This window comes from Heteronotia binoei, chromosome 7, assembly GCF_032191835.1.
Source record: "Heteronotia binoei isolate CCM8104 ecotype False Entrance Well chromosome 7, APGP_CSIRO_Hbin_v1, whole genome shotgun sequence".
In the NCBI taxonomy this organism is placed as follows: domain Eukaryota; kingdom Metazoa; phylum Chordata; class Lepidosauria; order Squamata; family Gekkonidae; genus Heteronotia; species Heteronotia binoei.
In genome coordinates, this window is record NC_083229.1 from 36187364 (window position 1) to 36205084 (window position 17721).

Sequence of the window (17721 nt, forward strand, 5' to 3'; positions counted from 1 at the left end):
AAAAGCAGCTGGGTTGGAGGGGCAGACAGATGGGGACAGACCACTGCGGCAGGCCTAAAAGGTACACAGCACTCATTGGGGACCAGTGTGCCCCAACTAGCTTCTCTGGGTTCAGATCAAGTATAGCAAACCACTCAAAAAGGGCCTACACCAGTGTTTGCCTTGGATGGCTATATTTTGCAGTTCAATCAAAGTTGGGCAATTTTGAGGGGTCTACCACTTCAGGCTGAGTAGACCCCCAGCAACCTCAGGTCAATTTAGGTATGCTAATAAGGGATCACAGTACAAAAAAGCCATGGAGAACAGACTTCATTGTTGGCTGTTTGCAAAAAGGATCAGTGCCATGGCCGTTGTATTTGTCAGGCTTCCAGCTGGTGCTCTCACTGAAAATTAAAATGAAAAACATGGTTGCTGGGGGTGATGTGCCTGGTCTCAGCTGCCTGTTTCTCATCCCAGGGCCCAGGGCCCTCAGAGCTAGGAAAACTATCGGACTGCACTGTAGAGCGATCAGCCATCCACTCAGCAAAAAATATGTTTCTGAAGAAGGCTTTAGCCAGTAGAAACCACATAATTCTTGTCTCTCACTGAATGTGGAAATTTCTAGCTCTGAAATAACTGTCAACTTTCCCCTCTTCAGGGGAACAAAAGCAGTGAAAAACAGAACCTGCCCCCTATCCCCCATAGATGGCTCCTCTAAGTACACAGCCTCCTCCTAATGTAAGGAGCCCATCGTGGGGAGAGGGGGAGGCAGGGACACACTGAGGGTTATGTGGCTTCCCATGGTGCCTCACTTCACCACCACATTTCCTGGTGTATAGGTGGCATGGCCATGCCAACATCTGGCAGCAGTGATGGCTACCACCAATTGAACTGGACAGAAGCTAAGAAGGCGCTGCTGTATAGGTTGGTGGTGGAGCATGCTAATTTAGCCCTAGCAACTAGCAAGGACAACTCTGCCAACTCCCACCACTGTGTCTTCTTGGAGATATCCACCATGGAGTAGTGGAATGATTTCTTTGGCCCAGTTCAGAAGTGTATCTGAGCCCTTATGGCTAAGGATATCCCTTATGAGTGGGCAGTGAAGGAGGGTTTGCCAGGAGCAGAGACCATCATGATGGCAGTGATACCTCCTGTGATATTGGGTTGCTACGGCATCAAGATACTGTGTGATGAGTGTCAAAGGTCCTCCCTGGTCACTGCTAGGGAGCTCATTACCTGCTACCAACAGCCTCACTGTGCCCCCTAGATATGATGACTCCATCCCTTCCCTCCCACAGGCAACTCTTAGAGTGGGGATGCCATTGCAGAATCCTCCTCAGAGATGACCTGGGGGTGGTAGGTCAAGCATTAGCCTGATCAACCAGGCCCCAATCCTGGCCCCCAAAGGGGAGGGGAACTCTACCATCATCATGCCTCCATCTTCGCAGCCAGGATGCTGCTCCTCTGACACCCCTGCAACCTTGCACCAGGGTCACATGCTCACTTGTCCAGCCATGATGAGATCGAGCTGAGCAGTAGGGAGGAGGACCATGCTGCCTAGGCTCCTGAGTGCCCAGGCTACTAGCTAGGGGAATTCTTTAAGCAAAATTTGTTTCAGAGACACAGAAGAGACCAAAAGGTTTGGTTTTGTTTGAATTCAATTACAGAAGAAGAGATAAACAAGACTGTTGTTAATAAAGCCAGTTGTATTTTAGAAAATAGTAGTTATTAAAGGAAAGCCATATAGCTGGGAACTGAAGTTGTAGCTCCAACAGGGGAGATAGCTCAATGAGAGAGTGAAAGAGAAGAGACTGCTTTGGTCCTTAGAATACTCCCAATCTCTTGCCCATGGATACTGCACCAAAAACACTGCACCATGACAATGGCTATCAGATAATGTAGGTGGAGCAGCACAGCACAGATAAGAAATGTAGAACTCAAGATAAGTGATTCTTCAGAAAAAGAGCTCTATATCAAGTAAAGAAGACACTCAAGCAAAATATTCATTGTGAATTAACTAAAGCACATTTTCAGAATCATATTTCCCACTCTGGATGTGCCATCTCAGAGTTCTGTTTTTGCAGGTAGCAAGCCTCTAGATACAAGGGATAAGAAACATAAATAAATATATTACTATCACATGTGATTTTGCATTGAGAGCAAGGAAAGAAACCACCCTTTAAATGTACTTTAACTACCCAAATTGTGAATACAAATAGGTTGTCAAAATGTTTTAAATGGTAATTAATTTGCACTAATAATATCATGCAAATATAAATTATACATTTCAAGATACAAATTAGGTTCCTCACCCACCTCAAGCTTCTGTTTTCTAACATTAAAAGTATGCTGCAAGATCCAGTCACTGGACTTCTTTATAATGTTTAATTCAGCCCTTCTTTGTCTTAATGAAAAGGCATTTTATTAATCACATAAAGTTTTCACATCTTTCAATATCAAATATAAGTGTATGGGTCTTGTGACGGAACCAGCCCAATTCTGCCTTCAGACCCGGTCCCATCAACTCCCTTTTTAGTTGCCAACTCCTGAAGGGAGCTTATTCTCTTCCCATCACTAGGGCACACTGCCATCACCTGTTCAATTTAGGAGTTCCTGACAGAGAGGAACAGGACTTCCAATCCCCCTTCCCGGTTCTGTGGTCTCAAGGTCTCTGCCAACCCAACACCTGGTTAACAAAGAGACCACAGTCCTTCTTTGGGAGACCCTGGAGGATTGGCACCTTTGCCAATTGTATGCCTTCCCTGGACACCCCCCTAACGGTAGTGTGGTCTAAGGCGGTTGGGGAACCTTGGTGGTTCAGAGGGACTACCTTTTAAACAAATGAAACATTTATTTAAAAACATGCAACTATTTACAGGCATTTTTAATTACAGGGTGAACAGAAGTAATAAATGAAAGTAGGGATAAACGCTCCTTCTTTCCATAATATATAACTGACCCTGACCATACCATCCAGAACTGACTCACCAGTCACCAAGACTCAAATCAAAACTCAGACTGACTGTCAGCTTCCCCTGACAACTTTTAACTCCCTGTTTCCCTCCAAAAACCTCTAATATAAAACCCAGTTCCCACCCAGAAACTGGTTTTCCCTCCTGCAGTCTTCTGGGAGACCAGCCTGAAATACTTCCTGTCTCTCTAGGAGGCCTCCTCAGAAGCGCTGCTTTCAGACAAGAGGGGAAGGGGAAGGAGGAATAGACTAGGCCAAAGCCTTGCCTAGCGTTTTACAGACTCCTCTAGCCAACTCCCAGACAAGCACAGGCCTAAAATGGTGTTTCTCCACAGGTCTCATCAAATTATGATTTGTCATTCAAGGTTCTTGCCCTGTGGCTTACAGTCTGAAGTCTTAATGAAGCATTAAACCCCTAGATGTGTCCTAAGTAGGGATGGGCATGAACCTTGTCATGAAGTTAATTTCATGACAAACATTGCCAATTCATGCCCACCCTATCCATGACCCTCCATGTGGTTTTGGGGAAGTTTGTGGGGTTCATGTTGGGAAGCAAGGGGGAGCAAGAGGAATTGTTGAAATAGCTTGCATCCGTGTCAGCCTATTGGCTGAAATAGATGCAAATGATTTCAGTGATCTCTTTTGCTCCTCACACTCCACTTTCAAGTGTTCCCTTTAAATGGCTTTTGCAAGATTCCCCCCCACCCCTCCGTCCATTCCCCGTCAGTAGACAATACTGACTTCGATGGACCGAGAGTCTGATTCAGTATAAGGCAGCTTCATATGTTCATTCTGCTGGCCTTGGGAAGCTGCCACCAGCAGAAAGGAGTGAGGATCTTCCCCTGAACTTCACGAACCAAACTGGTAGGTTCAGGGAGGTTCATGTGACCTCACAAACCACAAACTGGGATGAACCTCCATTTCCCAAGTTCATACCCATCCCTTGTCCTGAGCTGTAGTTGTCGAAATGATGCCATTCCCTGCATGTGAAGCTAATCCTGCAGAAAACTGGGTTGCTGTCTTGCGCAGGAGGGAGAGTAAAGGTATTCTATTGGTCTGTGATATACTAGGAGAGAGATGGTTGTCTTTGTGTTTTTCTACTGTCCAGAGCCAGGTGAGAAATGGTATCTGAACTTGCTTGTTCTGCCCAGATTCAGGTAAGAGTTTCCATTTGGACACTAGTGTTTACATCTGGTTGCTTGTTCTCATCTCACCTGATGGCTGGGAATGTGTTTAGGAGAGCAGAATGGCATGAGGAATAGTCCCTTTGGTTCCTTTGTCACAAACAAATCACTACTACTGGTGTTTAGATTTATAGGGATACCAAGAAGTCATTAGATGTGGGGTAGAGGGAGACATGGTGATAGGACAAGAACAGGTCAAGTAAAGGGAAGGGAAGGGACATCGAACATTTATGGGCTATTGCCCCTCCCAGCCAGATGATGCTGGTGACCACATTAACATCCAGCTGGGCTTTAATATCTTGCTTTTAAATACTAGGTCGGTCACAGTAAAAGCAGCACCTGGCACGTATCACTGAAACCTCACTGGAGGAAGAAGTAGATAACTTCTCCCAGCTATGCCCCCTCAGGTACTTCATTACTGACTTGTAGGAACAGAGGTCTCACTATAGTTTATCAGGATTCTATGCCTCTATCCATGTCCATGACTCTGATGCTTTTAACTGTGAGTATCTACTGTTGCAAGGACATGACAGGATTGGAATTCTGTTGGTGAACCACTCACCCTGCTGCCCAGCCATCTATCTCCCTGCTTGAGCTGGTGGAGGTAATCTCAAAGACAATGTTGAGGACTCCTAGGCTGGTTGTTTTAGGGGACTTCAACATCCATGCTGAGGCTACTTTGTTAGGAGCAGCTCAAGATTTCATTGCCTCCATGACAATCATGGGCCTCTCTCAGGTAATAAGAGGCTCCACAAAGTGTACAAGTCACATTCTTGATCTGGTGTTCTTCCCTGGGCAGCAAGAAGGTAATCTGAAGGGGTGGGGAGTGAAGATGGCCCCTTTGTCACAGACAAATCATTACTGCTGGTGTTTAGATTTATAGGGCTACCAAGATGCTACATGGGCAGGGGATCAATTAAAATATCCATTCCCATTACCTAATGGATCCAACTGGTTTTCAGATGAAATTATTTTCCTGTTGATATGGTCAGAGCTCCTGCTGATGGCCCTGTGGACATTTGGAATGAGGAAAGACCAGAGCAATTAACACTATTGAGCCAAGGCACCCTATGTCATGTCTAAGAGCCCAGGCAGCCCCTTGAGTTACTATGGGGCACTGGGTGATGAAAAAACAAGGGAGATGGCTAGAATGAAAGTAGGAAAGACTCATGATTAATCCAACAAGGCACAGGCTAGAGCTCATTTTGAAGCCTACTCCATGGCAGTGATGACAGCCAAGAAGCAGTATGTCTCTGCCACCACTGCATCTGTACACTTTAGACTTGAGGAACTCTTCCAAGTGTTTCCAGCATTACTGATTTCATTCAATAGATGCTTAAATCATTGCACAGCTGACTCTCTGTATGCCTAAAGTTGATAGAGAGGAATCAGTGTTATTGATCTCAACTGTCTTCAGAACGCAGATCACATTGGGAAGGGCTGTGCAATGCGCACTTAGGTATATTCTTGCAAGAGGGATGGGAATGTTCACCAGGCAGTATATTTCCCCAGGTCATTTCCAGCATTTGATAAGCCAGGCAGCTGGTATGGGGAAGGGGCAGACAGGCCCTAAGGTTGCTAGGATGAATGGGAGCAGACTGCTGCTGTAATGAGCTTCCTAAGTGCTGCAGGCAGATGGCACACAGCCAAAATGTTGGGTGTCTGGGGCCAGAGCCGGATTAACCATTAGGCACACTAAGTGCTTGCCTATGGGCCCCAGGTCTTTAGGGGGCCCAGCCAATCTCCCCCCTACCCCCCCCCCAGTTTTTATAGCCAGGGTGTTCCTTGCAAACTGTGTTCCACCAAAATCATGGATCCATGGCTTCGTGGCATCACCCAAGAGCAAAAACTTGGTTTTGGACCACAGATCCTCATGGGTCCTCATGATTTTTGCTTGGGATCCTCCCACGATTTATGTGGTGCAAACTCTGCCCATGGACATGATATGTGATTGGATAGTGAGCTTGGGGTGGCCCAAAGCTAAAATCATGAGGATCCATGAGGATCCATGGTTCAAAATCAAGTTTTTGTTCCATGATGCTGCCACAAAGCCGTGGAGCCACACTTTCTGTGGTGCAAACTCTGCCCATGGACACGATATAAGACTTGATGGTGAGCTGGGGGGGATCCAAAGCAAAAATCATGAGGAGCCATGGTTCAAAACCAAGTTTTTGCTCTAGGGTGCTGCCACGAAGCCGTGGATCCACGATTTCTGTGGTGCAAACTCTGCCCATGGACATGATATAAAAATTGATTGTGAGCTTGGGGGGATCCAAAGCAAAAATCATGAGGATCTGTGGTTTGGAAACATGTTTTTCCACTGTTGTTGCGCCACAGATTCATGGAGGCGTGATTTTTCTGTTCCTATAGTCTATACTATATCCCTTAATAGAATCCCTCAAGCTGAGAGAGTTTGTCCCTGTAATACTGGTGTAATAGAGACAATAATACATGTTTTCTTCATTGCCTGATATATAACAATATTCGTTTGACGTTTATTTCTCCAATATTATCAAAAGGTTCCAAAATCTTCGATGAAGAGATTGTTAATAAATTTCTTTCTGATGAGAACCCAGAGATTAGTAAAAAAATTGCGAAATTCTGTACTCAAGCAATGAAATTGCGCTCCATTTATATTTCTCAAGGAACTATGGGAAGCTGAATTACATAACTGTCTTATTGGAGCTGTAAATCTATGTATTTAATTTTAGTAAGTTTTAATCATTTTATCGTGTAATCATTTTCCTTGTGTGATTGTTATGATATTTCTATACTGGCCGTGGGCTGTTAATAAATCTAAATCTAATCTATATCCTTATTAAAATGTAGTGCCCAAAACTGAACACAATACTCTAGGTGAGGTCTTATCAGAGCAGAGTAAAGCGATATCATCACTTCACATGATCTGGACACTATACTTCTGTTAATACAGCCCAATATTGCATTTGCCTTTTTAGCCACTGGTGCCTGCAGGCTGCAGTGGGGTGGGTGCTCCAACTCTTGAAATAATTTGTGAGGGGGCCCTCAAGATTTCAACTGCCTAGGGGCCTCTGCAGGGTTTAATCCGGCACTATGTGGGGCAGTTAATCAACATGAGCTGCTCATCCCAAATGTCTACCTTAATTTCTCCCTGATCTTTACAGAGGTTCTGTGCCACCTTCGTCCATTTTGCTGGGCATTTTGTTCTATGTAGTTAAACACACCATGTTATCAATAGTTAATTTTCATAATTTTCTGAATTTATTCTGGTTGCAAAATTTATCACAGTGACCTCTCCCACCCTCATGCAAAGTAAAGACATAGCTTGGAAAATCATACCTTTACCATCAAAAATCTTCATCTGATGGTCAGGGAATGCTCATAAAGAACATGGATCATAGCTTCAGGGACTGCAGAAAATAAGTTTAATCTGGTGAAATCACCTTCTCTATCTCTTTTGTGAGCAAAAAACAAGCTCTCCAGACTCTACCAGTGAAAAAGGGAGGAGAAGGAAATTATTTTGCCTCAGTCTCCCTCTTTATTACAGCCCCAGGGCCATTATGTGCATTTGTTTATGAAGATCTGACAGTCACTAGGGATTTTTTGGCGCACATATAGTGCATGCTAGAAAAAAGCAGAGGCAGCCAAGATCCACTTCTATTAGTTTCCTCTGAACTCTCACAGACTCCAATTCAAACCCTTTATGATTTTGAATGTTTAATCTAAAGCCATCTCTATTCATTTTTCCATGTGATAGTCAAACTAGCTATTGTTTTGTACCTTCCTATGTAAAATAATGAAAACGTTACAAATTATCTTGCTTGCAACTGTGTCTTTGCGGATCCATGTCCAGAAGTCCCAGAAAGGTTTTAATCATGGTGCTAAGAGGTGCTCTACACAGTTGGTTCATAGAACCTCAGTCTCCATACAACTGAGTCAAGCAATGAGAACTATACCCTTTACAGCACCACTGTCCTTCTTGAAACAAATAATGGGCCCACAAGATTCTATTTCCCAAACATAATTAAAGAAAAATGAGCAATGAATATTGTCGTGCTATCACCCTTTAACAATGAGGTCAGTTGTTAGACACAGCATTGTATCTCTCAAGACAATGAATATAATTAAGGAGCACTCGGAGCCAATCAGTATTTGACCTGTCAACTGAAATTGGAGCAAAGAACAATAAGCAGGACATTTAAAAAGATACTTGATTTGGCAAGTTTTAATAAAAAAGCTCTGTTTAGTTACATTTTTCAAAAATACTAATTCAGCACAAAAACATTTAAAAGAGAAGTAAAAATAAAGTTTTCAGGATATTCAGGATTTTAAATTCTAACATCACCCATTTAATATAATCAAACCATTTAAAATAATCAAAATTTTAAACATAGTCAGCACTACATAACCATCCTCTATCCCCACTGGTTTATATAGCCTACAGACTCCTATTAGACTTTGAAAATCCAAAATTCCATCTTTAAATAATTTTAATCATTACATTGGCAGAGATAAATATCCAAATGTCTTGGCAACACATTAAAAGTGCAGAAACTGGAGGAAAATAATCTTGACAAGGTGGCAGACCATGAACTTTAGATTTCCGTTGACTTTTATGGGGTTGTATTTCCCTTGAAAAGCCAGATTCACTGCCTGACACAGCTTGGGAGTGCTGCTTGGCACTTTAGAAAGCCACATGAGGGATATGACTCGGAATGTGTTTGCCCAGGTCTGGCTGGTGTGTGTGGTGTGGTGTGATCTGAGTCAGTCAAATCTAGCCACAGTGATCCTTGACCTAGTATACCTAGACTGGACTATTGCAATCGATCTACCTGGGACTATACTTGAAGAGTGTTTGGAAGCTGCAGCTAGTGCAGAATGCTGCAGCTAGATTGCTGGCCAGGCCCAGCTATCAGGAGTATATCATCCCCATCTACAGCAATTACAATTGCTACCAAACTGCTCCCAAGCACAATTCCAGGTGTTGGTTGTACCCTTTTAAGCCTTGCATGGCTTAGGATCAGGGTGTCTAAAGGACTATAATCTCCCGTACATTCCTGCCCAGGACAGTCGCACCAATTAAAGCCACCTGTTTAGTGGGTCCACAAGAAAGGACCTTTTTCACGGCAGCTCTACAATTATGGATCAACCTCCCCAGGGACATGTGCCCAGACCCTTTATTGTCAATTTTCAAGAGGCAGTTGAAGACAGTTTATTTAGGGCTGCATTTTGATTGATTTAGCTTTTATTATTGACAGTTTTTAAACCGTCACTTTTATGGGTTTTACAATGGCTTTTTAAAGTTGTGTGTTTTGTAGTGTTTTTATATTGTTTCATGCCCAGAAGATGGCAAAAACCCCCTCCAGGATTCCTGGCCAAAGTAGCCAGGAGAAAAATTGCTTCCTGACCCAGGAAGCAATGTTGTTCTGATTTTAAACTGTACTGTAATTACTCAATGGATTTTATTGTGTAGTTTTATGATGGAACCAGCCCTGAGCCTGCTTGCAGGGAGGGCATGATATAAATGAAATTAAATAAGTAACTGAAAGTGGAGATCAGCATTTCCTGGACATGTAAGAAAGGACCACAAGAATTAAGCCACTGACGCAACTTTTCCTGCCTAAGTTCACAGAATTAGCATTGCTGTCAGACAGCCATCTAGCCTCTGTCTGAAAACCTCCAAAGAAGGAGAGCCCACCAGCTCCTAAGGAAGCCTGTTCCACTGAGGAACTGCTCTAACTCTCAGAAAGTTCTTCCTAATGCTTAGCCAAAAATTCATTTGATTTAATTTCAACTCATTGGTTCTGGTCCAACCTTCTGGGGCAACAGAAAAAAACTCTGCACCATTCTTTATATGGCAGCCCTTCAAGTACTTGAAGATGGTTATCGTATTGCCTCTCAGTCATCTCCTCTTCAGGCTAAATACACCAAGCTCCTTCAACCTCTCCTCATAGGGGAGCATAAGAAGAAGCGTTTGGTTCAGAGCCCAAACTCTTACTTCATGGATGTGAAAAGTCCAGGTTGCTACAAAATCACCACTGTGTTCAGTCATGCTCAGATGGTGATTCTGTGTCGGCTGCTCTAGTGTCCTGTTCCACTCCAATGGAGCGAAGGTCAGGTTGACAGAAGGATGCTCCTTCAGGTGAAAACAGCATTAGATTTCAGCTGCTGGTTGTCCCGGATGGGTGGGGATATGTGCAGAGTTGCCAGCTCGAGGGCCAAAGGCTCAAGACTGCCAGTCAGGGGAGAAGAGTGTCCTGGTAGCCTCACCCATTTGACTCAATAAATTCTGGATAAAAAAGACCCCTTTCCTCATAGAACTTGGTCTCCTTGCTTTAAATAAAATAAATAATACATACTGTCTACTAGATTGTGTACACCCTTTCCTTATTTTTGTATAGTTGTATTTGTATATTTGTTCTGTTTATGCAATTTCACTTTAAAAATTAATAAACATATAGTTCTTAAAAATACATCCTTCATGATTACCAAATTCATATACCAATATTTTTCAATAATAATATTTTTATGTGTGGTATATCAATTCCAGAATAAGACCATTGTAGAGTAAGTACAGAACAGTCATCAGTGGCATTTTGATATCTGTCATCTTAGTGAAAATTAATAATTAATTTTAATTGTATGTAACTAAAATATTCAAATGAACAATTTCCTCTGAATCTAATATATTTCTGACATAACCTTCAGTTGTATCTTATGGTGGTGCCTGAAAAGAAGTAAATTGTACCTGAAAATAAATAATCTTGTGGATTGGTTACACAGGACTCTACTTAATGCTGCTTGCCAATAATTTCTACTTTGTCCAAGTGAGTTCACTGATGAACGTGACCAGAACGAGACCTTGTACCTGAGATTTCTTGTGTGAACATTTTTGAACCATTTGAACTTGAAGTTCTTGACTTGTGAATTTGAACAAGGACCTTGGTGTTCTTAACTTTTGCTCTATGATGTTTTATGGTAGAACTTTCATGACTTATTTATTTTGATGTTTGGGAAATTCTGTTGAATTATATCTGGATGTGTTATGATTTAGTAAATGAATTTTTACCTATTTATGTTAATGTATGGAATGTTGTTAGCCGCCCTGAGCCGCCTAGGCGGGGAGGGCGGGATATAAATAAAATCTATTATTATTATTATTATTATTATTATTATTATTATTATTATTATTATTATTATTATTATTATTATTATTATTTTGTATAGGTATTTTGATTTGATTCTACAGTTAATTACAGTGAGATTTTGATTGCATTGTTCTTTATTCATTTTTGGTGCTATTACAGTAATTTATCTCATATGGTTAGTACCCCCAGAAAAACAATTGTGCAGAAACAAAGAGGAGGAAAACAGAAGCAGGGCTGTACCTGGGATACTTCACCTACAAATCTATACTTATTCTCTGTTTACAGGCTTTGCTTAACATATCACATATTTAATGTATTTCTGAATATAGTGTATTTATCTAACAGAATCCTGGCAGAAATAATGGCTGAAACTAGAGTGAATGAAAAGTTCGGATATGGATTTTTAAATTAAACAAACACTCCCTCATTACCCCTTCCAACTGGGTATGAAATAATATGAGAAACTGATCAGCTGAGTATGTGTAGAGTGAATTTTAATCTCAAGTACATTAATAAAGTTTCAGAAGACTTACCAGGAACTCATTTGCATTTTAGGCCACAGCCCCTGACATCACCAAGGCTTTTTGTAGAAAAGGCTTTTGTAGAAAAGGCTTTTTCCACACAAGGCTTTTTGTAGAAAAGGCTCAGCAGGAATCATTTGCATATTAGGCCACACCCCCAACACCAAGCCAGCTAGACCTGCAATCCTGCTCAAATAAAGTACTGAGACTTACTATCTGAAGTCACTAACAATCAAAGTAATAGACTGAGTCACATCACAAGAAGTTGTTCCAGTATGTGGTTTATTTCAAAACACAAAGCAGTATTTTTGACACTAACTTTGTGCTGGAAATCTCCACCAAACAGAGTTTAAAAATATGTGTCCATGCACCTCAGTCTTACAGGAGATAATCACAAACTTACATTATTTTTCATACCTCTTCACTCCTTTTCTGCCCTGCATATGATTAGGATAAAAATTCAGGGTTTGCAATTTAACTAGGAAGCAACTTCAGAAACAGCAGGAGATGCCACACCCCACACAATTCAGTTCTCAATGTACAATTCTGTAGCTTGTTCGTTTTATAGCAATTTTATCCTGGCAATATCCTCATTACATAGAGTATTTTTGTAAGAGCTCACATGGATTGGAAAATATTCTGAGTTTGCCCTTTTCAGACAGACTCATAGAATGGAGGCAAACTTTTTATCAACCTTCAGCAAAGAATAACAAATTCATGACTCCCAGTGTGTTTCTTGCCCTAATCACAGCTAGGATAAAGGAACAGGCTGCATCTCAGGAATTTATTTTGAAGTACCTGCTCTCTCTCTTGCAGCCCTCTAAAAATAGCAAATGTTTTACCAGCACATACAAGGAAGCACTGGCTGAAAATGGTGCTATCTCTAATGCAGAGTTCTCTGACTGTAAGCAATATTTCATATAAGTTGGCAATAGTACATTACCGACAATGTAGATTCTGTGTACACAATCTTGCATGGATTGATCAACATTCTGACAACCCATGAACAACAACAACAAAATACCAGGGTTCTTGTTTCCCTTACAACAACAAATTATAACAAAATTACTGAAATGGGAGCCAATTAAACTGTTTTATCCAGCTATTTGTCCAGATTCTTTTTCTACCAGACTACAGCACCAATAAGGTAGTTTGTGCCAAATTTCACTGTTAGGACAAACTGTCTGCATTATATGAAGAACAGAATTTCAGAGCATTATAATGTTGGGTGCTATTTGATTGATGTGGCTACATAATAAAGTAACTTTGTGATTGTGTGTTCCCTTTACATCTAACCATCATTCTTCTCTTTTTTTAGTTCTCTCTCTGCCACTTTTCTTTAAAAAGAATCAGAAAGACAATACTGACTTGTGGACCTTGCCTTAGGTCAAGATGCAAGATACTTTAGGGACCTGACTTACTAGTTAAAAGGCACTAAAGAAACAGATTAAAAAACTAAAAAGATTTGCAAAGCTAAAAGAGATGCAAAGATTATCCAATTTAAGAGAGGTGACAACTGTTTTCTAAGCAGAGAAATGAGCCAACTACTTACCTGTCTGCCGTGTCACCTGGTGCCTGATGCTTCCCTCCTGAGCCGTTGATGGATTCTTGCCTTGTGAGCCCTTGAGATCTGCCTCGGTCCAATGCTGATAAAGACTGCTCTTGTATCTTTGCTATTTTCTCCTTAGGTGCTTCTTCGTTCCGCAGCACTCTAAAACCTTCCTGATCAGGTTTCTGGGGTGTATTTGTTCCACTGTTATAAAACCAAGCTCCAGATTTTGTGAGGATTTCTTGTTGTTTTCGGCACAAGTTACATACCCACATTACCTATGTATAAAATGTAAAAGAAATACTCATTACAGCAGACAACAAAAATAATTTACATGCCAAAAATGTTATGAAATATGTTGTTCAATTTTCAGAAACAATCCTATGAAACCTGCTAATAGTCTGCCTTGAGCAGTAACAATTCTTAAACAAACAGAAAATGGAACATAAGAGAAGTCATGTTGGATCAGGCCAATGGTCCATCCAGTCCAACCTGGCTGCGCTCACACACATTAAATAATGCACTTTCAATCCACTTTCCAACTGTATTTTGCCAGTTCACACAGTAAATTCCAGCTGGAAAGTGCCTTGAAAGTGGATTGAAAGTGCATTAAATAGTGTGTGTGATCACAGCCTCTGTGTCACACAGTGGCAAAAAACCCCAGGTGCCATCAGGAGGTCCACCAGTGGGGCTAGGTGATACTTTTATAGCAAAGTGTACATGTAAGCCTAAACATGCATAATGTAAAAATAATGTAATTTGATTTGAAAGTCTTATGATGTTTTATTTAACTTTAAATCCATGTTTTATTATTATCTTGTTTAATTTATAGTCTGCTTTTTTCACAGACTACTCAAGGCAAATTACAAAAAATAAAGTCAATATATACAATAAAACTATTTACAAACTTTCACTAGATATTAAAACTTCAACAGTGCTCCACAGAAATGTCTTCCTAAAAAGTTCTATTTTTGCAAATGCTATAGAATGTGTGGAGGCTCTCCTGACCTCATCAGGCAGGACACTGAACCATGTGGGGGCCACTACAGATATATTTTGATGCAGACGACCACTGATTTCACCTATTTGCAGTTTGAAAAGGCCTTGCTCAGATAAGTCATCACAGAACATATTAGAGAGGCAGTCCTGCACCTATGTGGTTCCCAAGCCATAAAGAATTCATGAGTGCTAACTAGCACTTTGAATTGAACTAGAAAACAAATCATTAAGCAAAGTAGTGACTGCGAAATTGGGGTAATATGCTCTCTTTGGCCAGCTCCTAACTGTAATTGAGCTGTGGCACGCTGTACCAAGTTAATTTTCTGAGATGTCTTCAAAGGCAGCACATTAAAACAGCCTAGCCTGGTAGATCTAGCTCAATTCCTAAATTCTTAAACAAATCAGCTGAACCCCATCAAATGTGGGAAGCTCAATACCCTTAAGACTTCAGCCTTACTTAACAGCATTATCTCCATCTTACCACATTGGAATGGTTTAAGCAATTCTTATAGATTTGACCATTCCAAAATATATCCCTTGACACCTAAGTCTATCTCCAGAGTCTCAACAGAATGGCATGGTCCACTGTATCAAAGGCTGCTAATAAATTCAACAACAACAAAGCATAGCCCTTTCTTCATTCAGACAAAGATAATCCACCAGTGCTGTCTCTGTGCTCTAACTAGGCCTGAATCCAGACTGAAAAAGGTCAAGGAGGGCATACGCATCATCCAAGAAGACCTGGAATTGCTCTGCCACCACTCTCTCAATCATCTTGCCCTGAAAGAGCAGGTTAGAGATTCCATTATAATTGCCTGCATTGTTCTCCTCCAGAGATTTTTAAGTAATTAACTGATAACTGCTTTGTTTAGTATTTGTAGAAAGACTCCTTATGTCAATGATTAATTTATAATGGACAGCAGGGATAATGGATGCCAGATTTTTCTCAGTGTAAGTAGTAAAAACAACACATATTTTCTAAATGCCTAAGGGATGAATGTATTTATCTCTGTAAAACTTTGGGATTAAAATACCAGAAATAAAAAGGATAAATGCTCTTTATCTAATATTTAAATCTTAGCCTCTAATCAGATCATGTCATGTAACATATATATAACAAGTACATGTATTTTTCACAGTTCCTAACCTGACTGCTAGTAAAGATCTTTACATCAGCTGCTACAGCAACACTGAAAACTTGTAGCTGTTCAACAGTATTTTTAGAGGGGTTCTAAAACAGGAGGCAGGATGACATCTGTCTAACATTCAAATGCAGGATCATATAAAGGACTTTCTACATAATGCTTTACACAGTTTCACTACACTCTATATTTAAAAAAATAATGTGCAAAAGGATCCTGCGTATCACTCCAACAAAGTTCTAACTTCTGCAGCGCTTCTTACTTTTTTGATTAACATTATCAGAAATTCTAGCAATAAGACTAAAGGCATAGTTATATAATAAGTTTAACATATATTTTTCTGTTTATGCCTAAGATTTTTAAGTGTACACTTAAAAATGTTGAAGTGTGAATGAAAATTAAGTGTTTGGAACCATGTTCAGCATATGCACACCTGGAAAAAACTGGTATTGTTTGTAGCTCTCTGTTGAGTGACAGGGTAATTATCCAGGGCAGACTTTAGTAATACGTGTAATATTTGTATAACAAAAGATCGGGCAACCACGTTTGTACACTCAATAATAGCTGAAAAAAATTCAGTTTTATTGACTCGAGGTTCTTAACATCAAGAGTATTTTATTGTTAATCCTTCCTAAAAGTCTTAGTTACCTCCCTTTGTCAAATTATTCACAAGTCACTATATGATTACCAGGACTTTTTTTGTAGAAGAAGCCCAGCTTGAACTCATTTGCATATTAGACCACACCCCTGATGTCACCATTGTTTCACACAGGGCTTTTTTTGTAGAAAAAGTCCAGCAGAAACTCGTTGGCCACACTCCCTGACACCAAGCCAGCCGGAACTGCATTCCTGGATTTCTGCTCAAAAAAAGCCCATATATTCAGTTTACCTCTGCATACCCAAAGTAACATTGCTATTGTTTACATCAGGGCTGATCAACTTCTCTAACTCTAAGGGCTGCAACCACCCCAGCCAGCAAGCGGATCTCTCAACCTGTCACCAATGTTCTTACTCCAGTCTCCAAGTAGGGCTGCCAAGCCCCAGGTCCAGGCAGGGGTTCTCCCACCCGGGAGGTTCCCAACCCATCGGCCCACATTAGGCCGGTGTGGGGAACCTCCCCCAATGTCGCTGGCATGATGATGTCACCCGAAAGTGACGTCATAAAAAATGGCAGAGTCCATGTGGGGTCACTCTAGGCATTTCCGGGAAAACTCTATGGTTTTCCTAGATGCACTAGCTATTTAGGAGGTAAAAACTCTATGGTGCATAGGTACCACAGAGTTTTTACCTCCCAAATGGCTAGATCATCCGGGGGGAAACCGTAGAGTTTTCCTGAAAACGCCTAGAGTGGCCCCACATGGGCACCGCCATTTTGATTACGTCACTTCCGGGTGACATCATCTCGTCACGTGCATTCTCCATGCTTGAGAGAGAGTCCCCTGCTGCGAGAAGCTGGGGACTTGGCAACGCTATCCCCAAGGCTAAATAATTTCTGCAGCTTTAAATCAGAAGATGCTCTCATAATAATACTGAAGTCTCTGTTTAGCAGTATAAGTCTTTGTTTAGCGGTATAAAGAGCAGAAGTCCAATGTTTTAGAAGCTCACCCTTCTCCAGCCACCAATAGCTCCCTGCCAAAATCCAATCCAACTTCCAGATCACAATGAGCAGACATTCCACAGCACTCTTGGCATCTTCTCATTTCTTGCAAAGTGCTTGCTAGAGTAGAAGTGATGCCTTAAGGTGCTTGAAAATACCAGATGACATGTTGCTTCTAATCTAGCAAACATCCTGTACTTTTGTTGTTGTTCACTCGGACAGTTGAGTCCGACTTTTTGCGACCCCATGGACAAAGTCACGCCAGGTCCTCCTACCATCCTCTGAAGTCTGCTCAAATTCATCTTAGCTACATCAGTAACGCTGTCCAGCCATCTCATCTTTTGCCATCCCCTTCTTCTTTTGCCTTCTGTCTTTCCCAGCATCAGGCTCTTCTCCAGTGAGTGCTCCCTTCTTATTTGGTAGCCAAAGTATTTGAGCTTCAGCATCTGACCTTCCAGGGAACAGTCTGGGTTGATTTCCCTTAGGACTGACTGATTGGATCTTCTTGCAGTCCAAGGGACTCTCAAGATTCTTCTCCAGCACCATATCTCAAAAGCATCTATTCTTCTGCACTTGGCCTTCCTTATGGTCCAACTTTCACAGTCACACATTACTACTGGGAATACCATTGCTTTGACTATACGGACTTTTG

General features: G+C 41.2%; 1 protein-coding gene and 1 pseudogene across 45 annotated transcripts in view; one reads left to right on the forward strand and one right to left on the reverse strand.

The window, feature by feature from the left end:
• RIMS2 (regulating synaptic membrane exocytosis 2) overlaps positions 1-17721 on the reverse strand; it is a 679145-nt gene that overhangs the window by 484060 nt on the left and 177364 nt on the right. For all 45 annotated transcript variants that reach the window (XM_060243358.1, XM_060243355.1, XM_060243365.1 and 42 more), the window contains one exon: positions 13335-13609. In XM_060243358.1, the coding sequence (XP_060099341.1) occupies positions 13335-13609 (275 nt within the window). The remainder of the gene's footprint in view (positions 1-13334; positions 13610-17721) is intronic.
• Positions 10073-10271, forward strand: LOC132575024 (small ribosomal subunit protein eS27-like; annotated as a pseudogene).